General features: G+C 40.5%; 1 protein-coding gene across 7 annotated transcripts in view; it reads left to right on the top strand.

The window, feature by feature from the left end:
• The window catches only part of tenm3 (teneurin transmembrane protein 3), a 385,078-nt gene that overhangs the window by 198,967 nt on the left and 166,848 nt on the right, over positions 1-19,263 (top strand). For 4 of the 7 annotated variants that reach the window (XM_074628332.1, XM_074628353.1, XM_074628343.1 and 1 more), the window contains one exon: positions 10,472-10,678. The exons of the other annotated variants lie outside the window; for them this stretch is intronic. In XM_074628332.1, the coding sequence (XP_074484433.1) occupies positions 10,472-10,678 (207 nt within the window). The remainder of the gene's footprint in view (positions 1-10,471; positions 10,679-19,263) is intronic. 7 annotated transcript variants of the gene reach the window in all.

Genomic DNA, 19,263 nt, shown 5'->3' on the forward strand with positions numbered 1-19,263 from the left:
AAAATATTGTGGTTTGGGTTAAAATAAGTATGTTTGTTAGATTAAATAACTATGCTTGTTACGTAACCAGTGTTAGATGAGTATGGAATTTATGTATAAAGCTATAAAATTATATTATTATTATTATTAAATTATTTATACTACTTCAGTCGCTGTGAGAGTCTAATAATGATGTGGATGGGTATACAATAGACTTAGTTGAAAGCCTGGTGCGTCTCATACAAACACTAAAGGGTGCCTCGGTTTCAGACGCCGAGGGGCAGTGACCAAGCGTCGGAATTTGATGAGTTGGGAGGGGTTGATTTATTCATACATCTATGTGTCTGTGTGATTTGCATTAAAGTTGCAAGTAAGAAAAAACTGCCAAATATGAAATATTGTGTTTGATAAAAGAAAGCACCTTTAAATCAAATGTAATTTATCCAAACAGCAAAATGAAATGCTTATGAACCAAAAGACAAGCAGACAAAAAGAAACCATATCAGTTATATTCAGTTTAATTCATTAAACTAACATTGGTTGATAACACATTCAGTCCAACACATAGTTCATCATTCGAATGTTCTAAGTCCAAAGTTGTTTGAAACGTCAAACAGCCGTCGCTCATTTAAAGGCTGTGAATGACTTGACAATCAAGTGTTATGGATCTTGAATTAAAATGTGACTGGAAATACAGTCGAAGTGGTCAAAATGTGAGTCAGTGACCAAAGTGGTCTACAATGCAACCTACTTTATTCAATTGACTAAGTTTAGTTTAATACATGCTTACTTATCAGTTGATTCATTGTTTGTGTTAAATAAATGTCACATTCATTAGTCTGTAAAGATATTTTTCTCACTTCCTCCTCTAGTACATTTGGTGCGATGGGGTTGAGAATCCAGTCTGTGAAGAGTTGTTTTTTTACAAAACTGTTTTGCTTCAATACTGTCCAAGTGAGTTCTGATGTCAGAAATTTGAGCAGGTGGTGACGTTATTACGGTGTCACTATTGATCATCGTCGCTATCAGTCCTCTACAGACGCTGCTTTGCTACAGAACAGGGAAAAATGTGTGGACTGTCTGTATTAGTGTTTGTATATTGCATCCTAACTTTAAATTACTTCCTCTACTTTCGCGTGTCCTTAATTTGTCCAGGGAACGTTTAAAAAACAATTACTGTCAAGATTTAGTAGCTTTAACTTGGGATGATTTGCATTAAAATGTAAATTTAGCTGTTATTGATTTATCCGGGGAAACTTTACGATGCAAAGTAGAACGCACCTACTGTGCTGCACAGCTGGGGGTGACCGGTGTGGACGAGAGTTCACGGGAAAAAACAGGAGGGAAGATAAAACAGTAGAGAATAAGACTGGAGAGAGACGCCAAGAGCACGGTGAGAGAGAGAACAGAAAGAGCTACCTCAGGACAGCTAGCAGTTATCTGTGTGTGTGTGTGTGTGTGAGTGTGTGAGTGTGTGAGTGTTTGCCAAAACCAAGCCAAGCAGGGATGAAGAATGAGGAGGGCACTGAAGGAGCCAGGTGTTCAAAACATACAGATACACAACCTGGCTCACTCTCCAACAGCTGGGTGAGATCTAAGGTTGGACTTGTTTTGCGTGACAAGGCCGCGGGGTTAAAAAGCTCTGCAGATTTTTTCTCGATTGAGACGACATAAACCAGTCATTGCTAAAGTACACAAGGGGCCCGGTGAGCCACCGTCTGACCCCAAAATATGTCTTCTTTCTATCAAACAAATGTCTCCAACAACTCTCTTTTCAAAAGCAACAGAAAAACTGCCGTGAAGTTTTGTTTTCAAGATGGTATTGAACTCTGTATCCACAGAAGCAAGCATTTGACAAGATAATAGTATAATTACAAAATAAACAAGCCACACAAGGGAAAAAAATCCTAATTAGTCAGAAGTCATGCAACAGAATGTGCCTGTTTCACTGCTTGCAGCTTGATATGTTTGTCTGGTTGCTTTTTCTGTTGGTGGTTTGAGAAAAGATGGATTAGTTTTGGCTTGGCCGTTTGTCCGACTTCCAATTGTTCTTCAGTCCAGACTGCAGCTATGAGACTGTTCTGTTGACATATTTCATTATGATAAAACTAAACAATAACATGCGAGAAGCAAAGACTTTCAGAACAGCTGTCAGTTACCTCCAGTAACAAAACGTCATCATAAAGGCTGGCCGATTGGCTCAGTTTCTCGACATTGTCGAGAGCTGCTCGTCGCTCATTGACTCCGGGGAAGTGAAGTAATGTTAGTATATCCAGCATCCAGCAGCAAAAGTGAACCGCAGTCAATGAGCAGCGTTCTCTCTGCTGATTTACTCAAAATGTATTAATATTGAACGTGTCACATGTCCAAATTCAATAGACGAATCCGGCACCATTTCTGCGGTGGAAAGACGTATTGACTCAACGTCTGAGAGTAACCAGTTAACATGGTTAGCAAACACTTTGTACGTGTTCCGTTTGTGATGCCTGAACTGAATGATGTTTACTTTGTGGTCATAAGGTCGCCCCTAGTTAGAGCAACTAATGTTATATTTCACAGTAACGCCACAGACAGTTGATTGAGTTAATTTATTCGGTGGGACCACTGCAGTCCACTAACATTAGCTAAGCAGTGTTAACTTAGCTGACGTTACTTGTTTCACCAGGTCAGGCACCTGAGAACTGCTCAGGTTCTTCCTGAACTCTTAGACATCATTGTCAAAAGTAAAGTTACATTTGAAGTAAAAGGTAAAAGTAGAAAAATTGTACACTTCTTAGGACAGCTTGCATTCAAACATGCGTATATTGTAGGGAGACGCCCCCGCAGTAATGGCCATTCGTCTACTTCCAGTATTTCCCCAGATACAGTATTTCTTCAACATTCATTTCAGTCTGTTCTTCCTTTCCATAAACTAAGAGTGTGTGTTGTATTTTGTTGCGTTGAAGTGTTTCTCTCATCAGTGTAAATGATGTGACAGTTTGATTGTTATTTGAAGTAAGTTCTCCCCTCACCACATTGTAAATCAATACCTGTTGCTAAATCTCAGTCATCTGTCTGTGTGGTTGCCTGGGAGACGTTATGTCTCGGCCATCCGTTACAGCCCTCCTTCTTTATCTCTCATTTTAGCCCGCATCATCTCATGCTCTGCTCTACCTTCTGTTCTTCATCCTCTCATCCTCTCAGGCATAATCTCAAGTAGAGTAGAGAGAGGGAAGCAAGTGTGGGTTGGGTAAGGGGAGCATGCAGTACCTCCTGATGTAATGCTGCATGCAGCGAGAAAAAACTGTAATGTACGCCTCAGGTTACTTTGGGATTTATTGAAAGACTGATAACCAAGTTAATTTCTAATAATATATTACTCATTATATTATTATTTTGTGACTCTTAAAAGACCGGTGTTTGTTCCGGTGTTTTTCTTGGCTTTCAAAATGAACTGAAAAATGTATCATAATTAAATTCAGTGTAAAAAGAAAAACAAAAAAAAAGCAGATCAGGAGCAACAAAGCTTCTTAAACATTTCATTTCAGTCTTGGTGGCTTCAGTTCAGACACTAGAATACTTCCAAGTCTTTGAAACGCCAAGTTGTTCTGCCGGTTATCCCCTCATGATGTGAATGCAGCATTACCTCGTTCCCTCAGGCACCGTGCGGAGATGCCAGGAGGCACCTAGCCATTTGACAGACTGGGTATTTCATTGCAAAGTTATTTTTACTCCATTGATCAGAGCCTTAAAAGAATATTGTCTTGAGCCAGAACAGCGAGCTCCCAGGCAATCATAGCCGAGCTTAACACCCCCCCCCACGTGTCCCCACGGAGCAAACCGGACAGCTGTGTCGGACCTTTTGACAATCATAACATCTGCCTGTGACCCATTTACTACAACAAGCATAAATACACATAATTCCATGGCTTAGAGTTAAAATAGGTGAGGTCTTTCTTTAGGCCTTAAAGCAATATTTTGTGTCTCTCCCTCTCTCTCTCTGTAACCCCAGTAACAATGCGTTCTACCAGGGTGTCTTTGATATGGAGATTGACAGAGACAGAGAGAGCAGGAAAAAAACAGGATGTCAACCAAGAGATTTTTTTCCCAAACTCCCGAACAATGCAGGTGGATTTTGGGGAAAGCGTGGGCCAGAGAAAAAGAGCTACCAATAAAAGGGAACTCTTGGTAGGGGTGAAACAGTAAAGACCTTTTATGATGAGGTTATGCTTTTGTTGCAGATGCAGACAAAAGACTTCCAGAGCAGCAGAGATGGAACTCTTTCCCAGCATGCTAACGGCAGGCTAACGCTGTGTTCACATATACAATGTAGTAGGTCTCTGGCCTCTCATGAAGAACATGATGTATGTACCGACTGGGCAGTTGTGTTCTGACTTACAGCTGCCGTAGTACACACAAAGAAACTCGTTCTTGTCCTTGAGTACAGAATAGCTTTTTATGCTTCCACGCCGGAGACGTGGCATTGTGTTTTCGGGACGTCCTTCCGTCCGTCTGACTCATTCTCATGAATGTGATATCTCAGGAATGCCTTGAAGGAATTTCTTCAATTTGGGCATAAACACCCACTTGGACTCAAAGATGAACTGCTTATATTTTGGTGGTCAAAGGTCAAGGTCACTGTGGCCATAACTGGCCACTGGCCTTAACTCAAGAAATAATATGTCTATTTGGATCAAATGTATGTAATGATGACATGATGAACAGACATGGATTTAAAATGCAACTTGACTGGTTGATGGAGGCATACATTATATTATATATATATACAGTATATATATATATATATTATTTTTTTTGTGATATGTATTGTTTAGACTGTTTTAATACAGCATGGAGTCCAAGTTGGCGAGACTGATTGCGGTCCTTTATCTGCGCGATACCCACATCACAAGTGGAGCTGAGTAGTAAACAACTCTGCCGCCGTTTAAACAAGATTTTCCCATGTTTCCCGAATCCCCTGTAGTGCTGCCGGGCACCTTCTCTGTAGCTCAAAGCCAGGTCCCATTCACACAATGAATAGAATCCTTTCTGTCCCAACTTTTGAGCACATATGTGTGACTATTTTAGATATTTTAGTTCTTGTCTGTAAGGTTTTCATGGAGAAGGTGTGGTGGTAATGGTCCAACCCGGATGTGTTTTTGAATGCTTGATTTAAATCTAAAGAAATTGATGACTTCCATATCACAAAATAACAAGACTTGCTGTTGTTTTATTTGGCAAACTGCTAATGACCACTTCTATAAAATGTATTGTAGGCATGCATAATGTAATGTCTCAAACATCACTGTCATCATGTTCCTTAACATCACAACCTACCCGCTACATAAGTGAAATGCCTGAAAGCTTCACACGGCAGTTTTTAAATTTGGCAGCCCCAAACTGCAATTTCTACAAGTCATTTGAGGTGATTACAAAAACTGGTCTCTGACTTCCTCTCTCCAACCTGGAAAAGGGGAAAGTACTTTAACTGCAGGAGTTGAAGTGAATTAGTCACACACTCTTCCTCTATTTTTTTTTCTTTTACTCAAGTAATAATTTCCTTTTACTCTTTTCCTGTCAGCCATCTTCATTTTCTTCTGCTCTTTTTGTGTTTCCTTGCTCCAAATACTACTACATAGATAAAGCTGTTTCTTTTCCTATTTTTCCCTCTTCGTTTTTTCTTATATTTTTGGGTGTTTTTATATGTTTATTGGAAAGCCAACAGCAGAGGGAGATGACATGAAAAAGTTCCTTGCGCCAGATGAAAATCAGGGACATTGTTGTCCACGGTCAGCGACTTAACCCTATGGAGTTTTCTATCCACAATAGCGCTATGGGGCAATGCTTTTACATGCAAAGGTACATGCACATGGGATACACATTCCCGCCAACAGTTTCACACTATTCCACTGATCTACAGGTGGTGATAATGCGGCAAGAAATGCAGCAATGGACCAACAAAGGCAGGGAAGAAGGAGACAGCTAGCAAATCAAACATGGATGTAAATGATGCAGGTTTCAAACTTTTAAGAAAAATTGGTTTTGCCAATGATTTATGAGGGAGAAAACGCTTTCTCTTACTCTACCACTCCCCCTGCCTTGTTGTTTCTGGATGGAATTTCTCGATTCTCATCCACTTTTTCACTTCCTCATGTGGTATGTTGTGTGTATTGTGTGTGTGTGTTTAATAGTTAGTGTCTGCATGTGTGTTTCAGGATCCTTGTGTGTGTGTGTGTGTGTGTGTGTGTGTGTGTGTGTGTGTGTGTGTGTGTGGTGTGTGTGTGTGTGTGTGTGTGTGTGTGTGTGTGTGTGTGTGTGTGTGTGACATGTGGTTAGTATGTAGTTATGCATCCCTATGTATGTGCACCAGTGTTTGTGTGTTTGTACACCTCAGTGTGTCCTTCAGGCAGTATTGGCTGATTTGGACTACTGAGAGTTGACTGGACTTGGATCTGAATCCAAACCCTTTGGCACAACAAACACCACCACTCTGTGTTGGAACAAACCAGCAAATGATGGTTTTATTACCTGCTCTCTGACACACACATGCACACACACTGCTGTAATTGTTTCATGTGCTGTGTGATTATGTGAAAACTGAGATCCCACTTTCTCTTTTCTTGGCATTGGAAGAGAATTCATCCCGGCTGAGACCTTGAAAGACTAAATATGTAGCTCCACTAGTGTGGGAACCCCTGGCTAGCAGATGCCTTTTGTTTTCTTTTGTTTTGACCATAGCATATAGTAATCCATTTACTTGTTTTATGTTTAGGCAAACTAGCACTTTAACCGTAATTTGCTTTTAGTGTCAATGACTAGATTGTTAACAATCTCTTGTGCATATGAAATACACCGTGTACCAATCGATTTGGAAAACCCCAGTGACATAATTCAACACAATGTCCATTGAAGATAAAGTTTGCAAATATTGAGGAGCAGGCATATAAAAACCCTGTACTGTCTGATATGTCCATTAACCATACTTGGAACAATAAGAACATATTCAGTATGTTAATACCAGGTCTGAACAGGACCATAGACTTCTATACAACCAGACCTATTTTTTGCAACCAGTGGAGTCGCCCCCTCCTGGCTATTAGAAAGAATGCAAGTTTAAGGCACTTCATCCTGCTGCCACAAATACTCATAGAGCACCAAATGTGGTCTATTTTCTACCACTGAAAATAGTCCCCAGCAAATGCACTGTTTCCTCCTCATTGAGCAACGTTTGTTAAAGACTACAGAGCCTTGTTGCTTTAGGAAATTACTATGTTTTTGAAAAAGCAAAACTATATTCTGTAGTATATTTGTGACCTCCTTGTCCACAGTAGGAAAGAATGTGCTTAGGGCTGGCAGTCGTTGTTGAACAAGGAAGATGTATTTCTTCATACTTAAAGATCTAGTAGTTTGTACAGATAGTAGTTTTTTGGATTGCAAATGGTGATTTTCTGTTGCTTGTTAATATTCCACAGCCATGAGTGAAATATAAAATATTTAAAACACTAAATTGAATTTAGTTGGGTAACATAATGATGCATTGTTTGCTCCAGGAATTAATTCTTGTCAGGATGAAAAAAGACTCTCGAAATAGTCTTTTGACTATCATGAAATAATAAAACTGCCCAAGGAAATCAAGCATTTTGATAATGTTACTGACAATGAAACAAATCCAGGCGTTCTTGTTTGGAAACTGATTAACATGTCTCAGGAGGATAGACAACCAGTGCAGAGCTGATCAATTCTGCGGAACGTATGAAGTCAAACCAGTGGACTGTATAATATTGCCCACATGAAGCACTAATCCTGTGTTGTTCCTGTTTCCCCAGCAAACACCACTGGGCTTTTTCTTTCCTTCTTTCTTTTTTTTTCATCGTGACATCACTCCAGGGGAGATAGCGGGGGCTGGGTATTTAATAGAAAACGACACATCCGTGCTATTTTCAATATCAGTGAAAGAAGAAAAAGCATTCTAGTAAATAATTAAACAGAGACTTGTGTCATGTTATTTTGGATGCGTACGCCGTTGTATTTTTAGCCTGAAACTGCTAAACCCCAAGTGAATGTCATGATGGGATATACTGTACACTAGATATAGCCGGAAGGGACAAGAGTGACTGTGTTTGACATTTCTCCGGCTTGTGTATTTCTCAACTCATGCATGTGAAAGCAATAGATATAGAGTGTGGGATGTCCCGACCATTTTGTTAGTCCTTAAAAAAAAACAACAGATTGTGTTTTAGCATCATGTTTTATTGTCCATATACTAGGTCGTCTGTGCAAGCAGCTTTTTACGACCCATATTTTCCTTTGTTGTAAGGTAGCGACCTCTAGTGGCTGTAGTAATTATGACAGGAGCAAAGGAGGAAGCCAGCTGACGTAGTGTAAAGAGCGACACAGTATGCGTAGTTATACATTATGTAACAAACGTACATACAGTTTGTACTTATTTTAACCCAAACCATGAGTTTTTCCTAAACCTAACCAAGTGGTTCTGTTTCACAATGTTAATCACGTGTTTAAAACTGTGACTGTTTCGCAACATTAAATAGAACGGTCCTATACACCGATCAGCCATGACATTATGACCACTGACAAGTGAAGTGAATAACATGGATTATCTCGTTACAATGACACCTGGCAGTGGGGGAGGCATATTAGACAGCAAGTGAACATTTTGAACTTTGAACTTTGTGTTGGAAGCAGAAAAAATGGGCCAGCGTAAGGATGTGAGTGACTTTGACAAGGGCCAAATTGTGATAGCTAGACGACTGGGTCAGAGCCTCTCCAGAACTGCAGCTCTTGTGGGATGTTCCCGGTCTGCAGTGGTCAGGACCTACCAAAAGTGGTCCAAGGAAGGAAAACCGGTGAACCGGCGACAGAGTCAGACCCGAGGCTCGTTGATGCACGTGGGGAGCGAAGGCTGGATCGTGTTGTCTGATCCAATAGAAGAGCTACCGGAGCTCAAATTGATGAAAAAGTTATTGCTGGTTCCGATAGAAAGGTGTCAGAACACACAGTGCATCGCAGTTTGTTGCGTATGGGGACCGCTCAGGGTGCCCGTGCTGATCCGTGTCCACCGCCAAAAGCACCTACAATGGGCACGTGAGCATCAGAACTGGACCACAGAGCAATAGAAGAAGGTGGTCCGGTCTGATGAATCCCGTTTTCTTTTACATCATGTGGATGGCAACGAGTTGGAGGTGTTGACTCGTCCTCCAAATTCTCCAGATCTCAATCCAATTGAGCATCTGTGGGATGTGCTGGACAAACAAGTCCGATCCACGGAGGCCTCACCTCGCAACTTACAGGACTTAAAGGATCTGCTACTGACGGCTTGGTGCCAGATACCACAGCAGACCTTCAGAGGTCTAGTGGAGTCCATGCCTCGATGGGTCAGGGCTATTTGGCCGGCAAAAGGGGGACCTATTCAATATTAGGCAGGTGGTCATAATGTTATGGCTGATCAGTGTATGTCGTTTTGTGAGTCATTGGCAAACAACCTATTCTGTCGTTTAGGTATGAGGACATGTCGGTCTTAAAGAAACAGGGACAGAGCTGTTTGTTGCATCTCGGTTCAGCCAAACAAGATTACAATTCTTTTTCTGCAAATAACCTAACATTGATTTTGTATTTCAATTTCTCCCTCCTTGCTTGCAAATATGAGAGATCAAGAGGTTTAGAAAGAGGCTTATCACATTTGTATCTGTAAAGCCAGCCACCATGGCAAGTGCCGTTAATGAAATGTGGGTTTTTTCCAACAACTAATTACATTCTTTTGGGGGAGGCAGCACATTTGTATGGAATGCAAGGCTGGACAGAGTTATCTGTCTGGGCTAAACACACACAAGACTACCAAACACAAATATGCACATGTGCAAACAGAGAGCGGGGCCATTTAACATTCAGAAGACACTAAATGCCAAGGTTACCACATCGATGCACAATTGATTTTGCACACTCTGCTCGTGAGTCTGGTCTCAAACAGGCAAAAAACATATAGCCAACTCCGCCCGATGCACGGACTGATGCCTCACACAGTTGAAAAACTTAGACCGAGTTCTCTTTTAAACACAAATCAGCGGTTGAGACGATTCAAAGTGGAGTTTTATCTAACTCTGTCCTTGAAATGGGAGAGGGGTGAAGTGGGACAGGGAGGGATGGGAAGGTGAAAGACTGCAGGACTTGCCCCCCAGGCACAGCAGCCAAACAGCTGAAGAGGAGGGCGCAGAGGACTCCTGAATAAATAGTGTTTGTGCAGGTTTATGGCAGATGCTCTCTATGTGACTCTATTTGGCGATCCCAACCCAGGAATTCTCCTTCAGTTGCTGTAACTCTATCAGTCTCATGTCACATTGTTTATTCATCGCCATACTTCATTGCTCACTCATGTCTTATTTTTTTAAGATTTTGGTTCCTGTTGTTGTTGTTGTTGTTGTTGTTGCTACTTTTATTCATTATTCAAATTCATCATTCCTTTTTTTTTTCTTTTTTTTTTGGTTGTGTTCTTCCATAGGTTCTCCAATGCCCTCCCCCTCCTGTCCATCATCTGTCATTGACCAATCACATCCACAATCAGCACATCCACATGGCAACCTGTTGTTAGGTGACGTGGCTGAGCCAGACTCAGAGGAAGGGGAGGAGGAGGAGCAGGAGGAGGAGGAGGAGGAGGACGAAGAGGAAGAGGAGTATGCAGTCAGATTGTACTTACCTGTAACACATGGTAAAGGGACTTTACTTTGCTTCTTTAGCAACCTTCTTAGAGTATACTTCATTTGTTTGGTAATCTGAACTGGAATTTGACTGATTTATTGGTTTCAAATGTCCTTTTTCTAAAAAAGTGACATTAATTTTGAATAATATTTTTATTTTCAACATGAATGATGAAAATGTGTTATTGATTGATTGACTATAATCTTTCAAAAACTTTATCCCCAAAAAATCAAAAAAGAGAGATATTATGGATATTATTATCCATCTGTGTTTGGATTTAACTGTCATGTGTAAGTGAGATCAGAGCTATAGTTTTTTTTGGGGGAGTATGTGTGTTCACATTCTCTGAATATTCAAATACCTGCTCATATTTTGCCATATTTCTTCTCAACTAGGCCGGTAGCTAAAGAAGTAATTGATGTTGTAAGACAGACATAATAATTTAGACCATCCCAACTTTCCCTCCACTATTTCCCCTCCCTCCGTTCCTCTGTGATTGTTCTGTCTATTGCAGACTCCACCAAATATGAGCCGTACTTGTTTTTTCATGTTGCTTATGCTTATGATAAATGTTGAGAGCGCTCATGACACTTGGCAAGCAGCACAGAATGGAGGTTTGAACTGCTGATGACTTCCAGTGAGCTGCCAATGGTTGTCCTCAAGAGAATCAGCAAGCCTTGGTGGGAATCAGACCACTTTCTCCATCTATGTCACGGTTTCTCCCAGACATTATTTATTACTTCTTTGCTTTCCAACCTTCCCCTTTCTTTCATGTGTGCTTCTGCGTCTTATCACACAAAGCCCCTAAAACTGTATCTATACTCTTGGACAGCAACTGACATTAACACAAAAGAGACCAATTAAGTTCAAGGGAGTCCAAGGGAAGGTCAGCAATCTGTGAATTAGAAAAGGTAAATATAATGGTGACTGTTTTTGCTTTCGGTTTGTACAGAAAGTGGGTCTGGAAAAACTTATGAGAGGCATTTTTGAAAAGCGGAACATTTTGAAAGCGAAACATCTGTTAAAAAAAGAGGCATATTTTGGCTGCAGGAGCCATAATCAGGGGTCTATTACAGTCACGCTTGTAAGTAAGCTTGGTTAGTTGTTCTCCAAGTCTTCCTGACATTGTTATGTTCCTTTTAGTTATTGTGTATGCACCTACAGTCATTAGGTTATGACTATGATTCTTCTACCCACAGCATAGCACACAGACTAATGTGATTGAACGAGTCATCATTCGGACAGGTGTCGAATAAAATTGAAATGTCTTTCCTGAGCTACAGAGGTCAAATACCATGTAACAGGACCTAACTGAATTCTGATTTATATGCCTCCGCGCCGGCAGCAGCTGTGTCCAGAGGTATTATGTTTTTGGGTCGTCCGTCCGTCCTGTCCATTGTCATGAACGCGATACCTCAGGAACGCCTTGAGGGAATTTGTTTTAAATTGAGCACAAACGTCCACTTTTGTGAAGGCTACAATGATTTAGGATGACATTTTGGACAGACATACAACCACAAGGCGGCTTGCTGTTTACTGGAAAATTTTGTTAATTTCATTGATTAATATTTAGCAAAAAGTTTGGCTGTGATCATATTTATTAGCATGAGGGTAGGCATGGTTCCAAGGTTTAGTACTGACTTCAAATTCAGCTGAAACTTGGTCTTCATCTGATGGGGTCTTTGCTTCTGGTGGGTCTTCATATGATAAACACATTGTTTTGAATTGTTTGTGTTTTAGTGGTTGTAGATCTGGTTTGAGTTGGTAGTATGATGTTAAGTGGATCACGATGGGAACAAGGTCGGGTCACGTAAAGAAAGAAGTGCTGGAGGGATATTGTGTTAAGGCTCCACTGTGTTAGAATAGTAGAAAATCCTACAGAAAGTCTCACAGGCATGGCTCAGTTGAGATTTGAGCTAAATCAATATTTTGGGGTGATATGTGGAATTAATTAAACCTTAATACAGCAGTCAAATCAAGCTACTTACTTTGGGTCAGTAACTCTTCTACAATTCTAGATTAGTGCAATGTGCAGACCATATTTTTCACTTTCATTGCAGCGGTGGATACACCAAGGTTAGACAGCTGCCAATTTTGATCACAGCCCAACCATGAGAGCTCATTTCATCAGGCCTGCTCCTGGTAGCCCTCCACATGGCAAGTGTTAGGCTGGAGAAGTTGGAGGATGAAACCCTAGTCTGGCTGTTTGAACCACCGGGACCACATGGGGCTGAGTTTGATTCAAATCAGAGTGCTGATCTGAGACCTGTATGCCTGTGGTGGTTGACAAGCACCAGATGCAGAGTCATGTTGGCTGGCCAATGACCCTGGATCAGTCTTCTTATAGTCAGGAGTTTGATAGCAAACAGACTTTGATGGTTTGAAGAAAGGAACGAAGACAACCACAATTAGAGTCAGACTACATCAGGAGAGGGGGCATGAAAGAGAGAAATAGAGAGGGAGGAGATTTTGAAGGAAGGCGAGTGAGAAACAGAAAGACAGCTGCGTGGAGTGATGGAAATAGAGAGACATACAGACGTCTCCTCATATATACATTGCCCTCTTAACATAATCAGAAACAGCTCTGAAATAGGGTCCTGAATTGGCTAAAAGGTTGTGCATGTGTGGGTGTTTGTGGATATGTGTGTGGTCCTCTTTTCCCAAAGCAGTCCCAGCCTGACCTAACCAACCAATGTTCAGCCAAACATCTAAAATATCACTCTCACCACTTCCTGCACTCTTTAGACATGCTTTTTTTTTCTTTATTTGCTCATATCACTCTGTATCCCTCCCTCCAGTTCTCTATTCTTTGCACCAGTGATTTTGCGGGAAGTCGAGCACTGAAGCAAAGTAAACGAGAAGCCTTTAGCATATATTTTCTTGCACATAAAGACGACGTACACACAAATGCAGAAACCAATGTTTTTTTTTAAACTCCTTATTTACAGGAGGATGAAGCTGAGCAGGGGAAAAAAACAGTGTGAGAACGAGAGAGACAGAGAGAGAGAGAGAGAGAGAGAGAGAGAGAGAAGCCAGGCTCTTCTTTCCCTTTCTTCCCTCACAACATATATTTTTATTGGCTGTTTACTGGGACAACCAAGTGCTGTGTGAAGCATCAGAGACAGTAGGAAATAGTACAATTTTCAGTCCATAAAGGCAGTTCCTGAAAGTCTTCCTCGATGTACTATGTGGAAAATGGGTTTCAGAGTAGAAGATATTCCACAGCAGGCCCATGCAAACTATTGTGGCAGTGATATACAGGCTACATTTATGGTTCATAGAGGAAATTGTGCTGAAATATCAGGTTTTAAGAAAACACCCTGACCCCATGGGCTCTATTTTTCAGGACAACGGATAGAAAATGTTGTAGCCTGGCAAGGCTGCATTACAGTAACGTTGTAACACGTGGTTAACATAGTAAAACGGTCGCAGCTAATGTTGTAACACGTGGTTAACGTTGTGAAACAGTCATGGCTAGCATTGTAACATGGGGTTAACGTTGTGAAACGGTCGCGGCTAACGTTGTAACATGTGGTTAACGTTGTGAAACGATCGTAAAAACTGCCGATGTAATATACAGTAATCATGCTGCTGATGGCTAGTTGTATTTAAATGAGAAAAAAACTTACAACAAATGTGAGTGTCATTTTTATAGGCTTATCAAAGTGATAGCAGGCGTATTTAGAGAGGTCTGAGTGCGCCTCAGGCAACCATCTAAACACTTTTTGCTTGGTGGTCTGAGCAACACAGCTTGGATGCCCGGTTACCTGATGTCATTGTCTTAACGACAGCATTTTATTTGGTGTAATGCCGTAACTGCAGCCCGAGCCACTTCAGCCACTATCTGCACGTCCCTGGTTGCTAGTTTATGTAATTACCATAAAGCTTAAATGTCAACAGTGCAAAATACACCATTGCTTTACTTAAATCCTCAAATAGTGTCCTTTATTCACCTTAACTACACAAAGAAAAAGAACCACAGGTGTTTCACATTAAAAGCCTCCCAGCAGCTCAAAGGACATGATCTAATCCCTTTCCTGGTAGGGCTTTAATGTGAGACCTGGGGAAACAGGAAGCTTCATTGGTGGTAAATTAATGACAATCAGGGAAAAGAAAAAAATGGCAAAGTAGAAGTGATTGAAAATAATTAGTGGATGAAAACAGCATTTATGTTACAAAGAGAAACAACAGATTGGTGAGTATCACGACTCTGTTGTTGTAGAAATGTAAATTATACTGAATTTATCATATGAGCAAACTGAGCCATTATTTTAACGCCAACTTTTGTTTGGGAATTCACAGTACTGATACATATGTGCAGCCAAAAGTGGATGCAAATTAATTTCTCAAGAAATCCAGAAACCATGTACAGTATGTGTTTTCCTTGTTAAGTTGTGTCTGTACATCTGCTTATTGGGTGAGCTCTTGTTTTTCAAATTAAAGCTGCAGGTGTGCATCATTACACATGGAAATATCCCCAGAAAAAGTAAATTAATTCACTTTAAATATGGATATCATCTGCACTTTATGAGTAAAATATAATTAAACCAATCTAGCATTGTTGTACGGTATATTTTAAGTGACTGCCTTTGGAATGTAATTGATTTATGCATTTATGTATTCAACATATATGTGGATGTCTTATGATAAGCAAAGAAACAAACCGGAGCTCATAGATTTACCCTTGTATTTACCACTAAAGCAAGTGAGAACATATGGTTGCTCGCAGCGTTAGAACTGACACATCCCTTTGAAAGTGTAAAAGAAAGATATGCAGATGAAGCTGTTTGAATTAAGCAGACTTTAAGAGCATAGTATGACAGCGTTGTATCTATCTATGGATGTCTGGAGAGTGAGCTGGGATGTTTTTCTCACTCTCTGTCATGCACAAACTTACACAGCTTTCTGTTTCTTTGTTTCCGAGAGCCGGTTGAACAGTGAGCCTTATCTTTTTTTTTTCCTCCCTCAAAGTGTAACACAGGGTGGGACACAGACACTGTATTATTTTATTCACACTGCTGCCTCAGGCTAAGGTTTCCTCTCCTTGTATTTAACAGCACTGCTGTGTTGGTCGGAGGGACAAAAACTGTATTTGCTTTGGCAGAAAAAATTCCAACATGGAACATAAAGAAACCTGTGAAATGATTGTTGATCACTGAAGCTCATAGACAACCAGAGAAAGAGTTTCCAGTCTGAATTTGTTTGGGTGTGACAAATTGCACGATCGGTTTTCAACCCATTCTTGAAATGCATTTCAGTATTTGTCTGATTATGTATCTACCACGAAATCATAGATGGACAATAGAATCTTTCTGGATCAAAAATTCTGATACAAAACTAGTCTTTCATCATACAATACAATACCAGTAAGATTGAGGTTGCCACAGGAATTCTATTCTGATTTACTGTGGCTTATTATAATTAACATTTAGTTACCATTTGCAAGTATAACTTATCTGATCTCCGATATGTATTTATCCATATGTTGTGTATTAATCTGGCAAGACTGGTCGTGGTCTCAAGACCATTTTTTGAAGGTCTCGGAATTTACTCGGTCTTGTGTCGGTCTCAGACAAAGAGGACTCTGGATTTTTATTTAAGATCGGTCAAGACCACAACTGTGAAGATATCAAAACTAATCTGCTTGTTCATTGTTTGGTTTATTTGTTAACATTATTATTGGGATTGCTCATAGAAAAACAAAAGAAAATTGCCAGGCATTCAATTCACCTCTGCAATGCCTTTTGATTATTGTATCAAGTTATTTCTCATGGTGCACCTATACATTAATACATATACAGTATATTTATGGCAATACAAGAGGTGAACAAAGAGGAATCTTCATTTGCTTTCTGTGGGTGTTTTTATCGGAATGTGGACCTTTCAGATCAATTTGAGGAGTGCCTACATTTTATCAAATGTGTGTCATGCAATGTGGCCTTCGCGCTGGTCTGGTCTTGGTCTTGACTTGGTCTCAGTTTAGGTGGTCTTGACTACAACACAGGTATTAATAACTTAAACTTTCAAAGGCATTGAGTGTTACTTTAAGAAGGGCCGTCTTTACACAACACATTCTCACTCCCAAATTGTCTAATACCTTCGCTTAGGGATGCTGTCCTTTCAAAATAAACTTCACAGGAAGTTAGGTTTAGGCAACACAACCACTCAGTTAGGGTTAGGAAATGGTCATGATTGATGTTAACTACACTGACTAGCGACTTGTTTGACTCACAGAGCTGACTATACCGACGAGTCACGTGACCAAAGACTGACATGACAAAATAAGTCAACGTTACTTTTAGTTTTACACGGGACACAAACGCCGGTCTCCTGGTTGAAAGTCTTGTGTTTGTTTGACCCATCCACCACCACCCTTCCAACCGCCCTGAACAGACGCTCACGCTATTAATACTACGTCACTGCTCCGACCGCATCGAATAACCCCACGGGTGGGTTTACATTGGAGTTAGATGAAAGCCTACAGTATATATGTATAATGTGTATAGCCTATAGGTATAATATATATAATATATATACATATATATATATATATATATTATATATATTATAAGTAATCAGACAACTTGCGCCAACTTCCAATAAAAAGGCAGTGTTAGCTCTGTAAACTGTTTTAACCCAGCAGTGGCATTTGTTTTAAAGCAAGTGAACAAAGGCGGTGTAATAGCTCGCCACTCCTCATCTCTCCCCGAGAGTGAAAAGACGCCAAAAGCCTTCCAGCGTCCAGCCTTTAGATGCCTCAGAGACGCCAAGGCTATCAGCTCCAGGCGGAAAAAGCAACAAAAAACAGACAAGTTTCTTTGCAAACGGGGATGACGCCAAGGCTTATTGACAGCGTCTATACTGAAAGCAAAAGGGAGGTCAGACCGAGGCGGAGAGAGAAACACGAATAACACTTAGTGCTTTTTACTTTGGGACCAAGTAGGCAATTCTCCTCAACACCAGAACTAATCAATGAACCATTGAATGAAAGAGAGGAAGGAGAGAGAGTGAGCGAGAGAGAGAGAGAGAGGGAGAGAGAAAGAAAAACATATTTCTCCTCAGCACCAGACCTAATCAATGATGGCGATGGGAGGAAAGGATGGAGAGAAGGAAGGAAGGAAGAAAGAAAGAAAGGATCCCTTCTTGACATGAGAAAGAATCGATGGCTAGAGGCAGAGAGCGGGGTCAAACTGCAGAAAAGATATTTGAAAGAAAATTGTGAGAGAAGAGAGAACAAGAAGAGAGTCAATCATTGATCAGGCTAATGAACCCCAGGCTAGTGGCTGGTGGCTGGTATTTAAGCCTCAAACACACACACATGGAAAAAGGGCACCAACACACAGCTCACGTCTGAGGCTGATTGCAGAATGGAGTCACTTAAGTAAATCAAAATGTAGCAGACTCCATACACGGAGACAGAGAGACGGAGAGAGAGGCAGACAGAGAGATAGAGTGGAAGGGTGTGTGTGTGTGTGTGTGTGTGTGTGTGTGTGTGTGTGTGTGTGTGTGTGTGTGTGTGTGTGTGTGTGTGTGTGTGTGTGTGTGTGAGACACAGCCAGTGCTCTGTCCTCAGTGTCCTGACAATGAAATGAGACACAGATGGAAGAATATTTTGAATTGATATAAAACAACCCTTCTGTCTTGTTTGAGTTTAACCCAGTTTATATTTATGTATGAGATAAAGTTCTTCATTTTGGTTTTGATTTGTCTTCATCCTTGGTGCTATAAGCTCTCATTGTTTTTCAGCTTAGCACTGCTTTCAGAGATTTGTCAGGGCTTAACGGTGAATCATGGCTCATTTTCCAAGTCCTGGGTATTTTTTTTTTGGTCAACGTGATCTCATCCCTACTCGTCATATTTTGCCACTTGGGCAGAAGCCTGGGGCGGCCTTTTGCATAGTAGTTTGATGCAGAAGGTTCACACATGGTTAAAGGGGACAAATCATGGTCATCTTCAGGTTCATATTTGTATTCTGGGTTTCTACTAGAACATGTTTATATGCTTTAATGTTCAAACAACATATTATTTTTCTCATACTGTCTGTCTGAATATACCTGTATACACCCTCTATCAGAAACGCTCCGTTTTAGCGCATTTCAACGGAATGGCAACAGAACTGCGTTGCTAGGAAACAGCTTGGGTCCATGTTTACTTCCTGTCAGCTGATGTTATTTACATACACTGCAACAGGAAATAAACTGGGACACATTTAGAATGTTTACGTTTAAAACTGTGAAATTGTCTAAATATTGTAGATTTGTGACATCACAAATGGACAGAAATCTTGATGGCTTGTTTCAAATGCACAATTTCTGAATACGGGCTGTGTTTATTTATCTGTGGATTGAACCTTTTGATACTTTCACAGTATTTATACATCACTTAAACCTACTTTATAATATAAAAGACATGAAAATCTCCCTGTTTATAATATGGGAACTTTAACATTGTGAAACGGTGGCAGGTTATGTTGTAACACATGGTTAATGTTGTGAAATGGTGGCAGTAATGTTTAAGCAACTACTTGGTTGGGTTCACTCAGTCCAATGGGGGAAAGTCACTGTGCAGTGACGTGGGTGGGTTTACATTGGAGTT

The sequence above is a fragment of the Sebastes fasciatus genome, chromosome 3 (assembly GCF_043250625.1).
Source record: "Sebastes fasciatus isolate fSebFas1 chromosome 3, fSebFas1.pri, whole genome shotgun sequence".
Lineage (NCBI taxonomy): Eukaryota > Metazoa > Chordata > Actinopteri > Perciformes > Sebastidae > Sebastes > Sebastes fasciatus.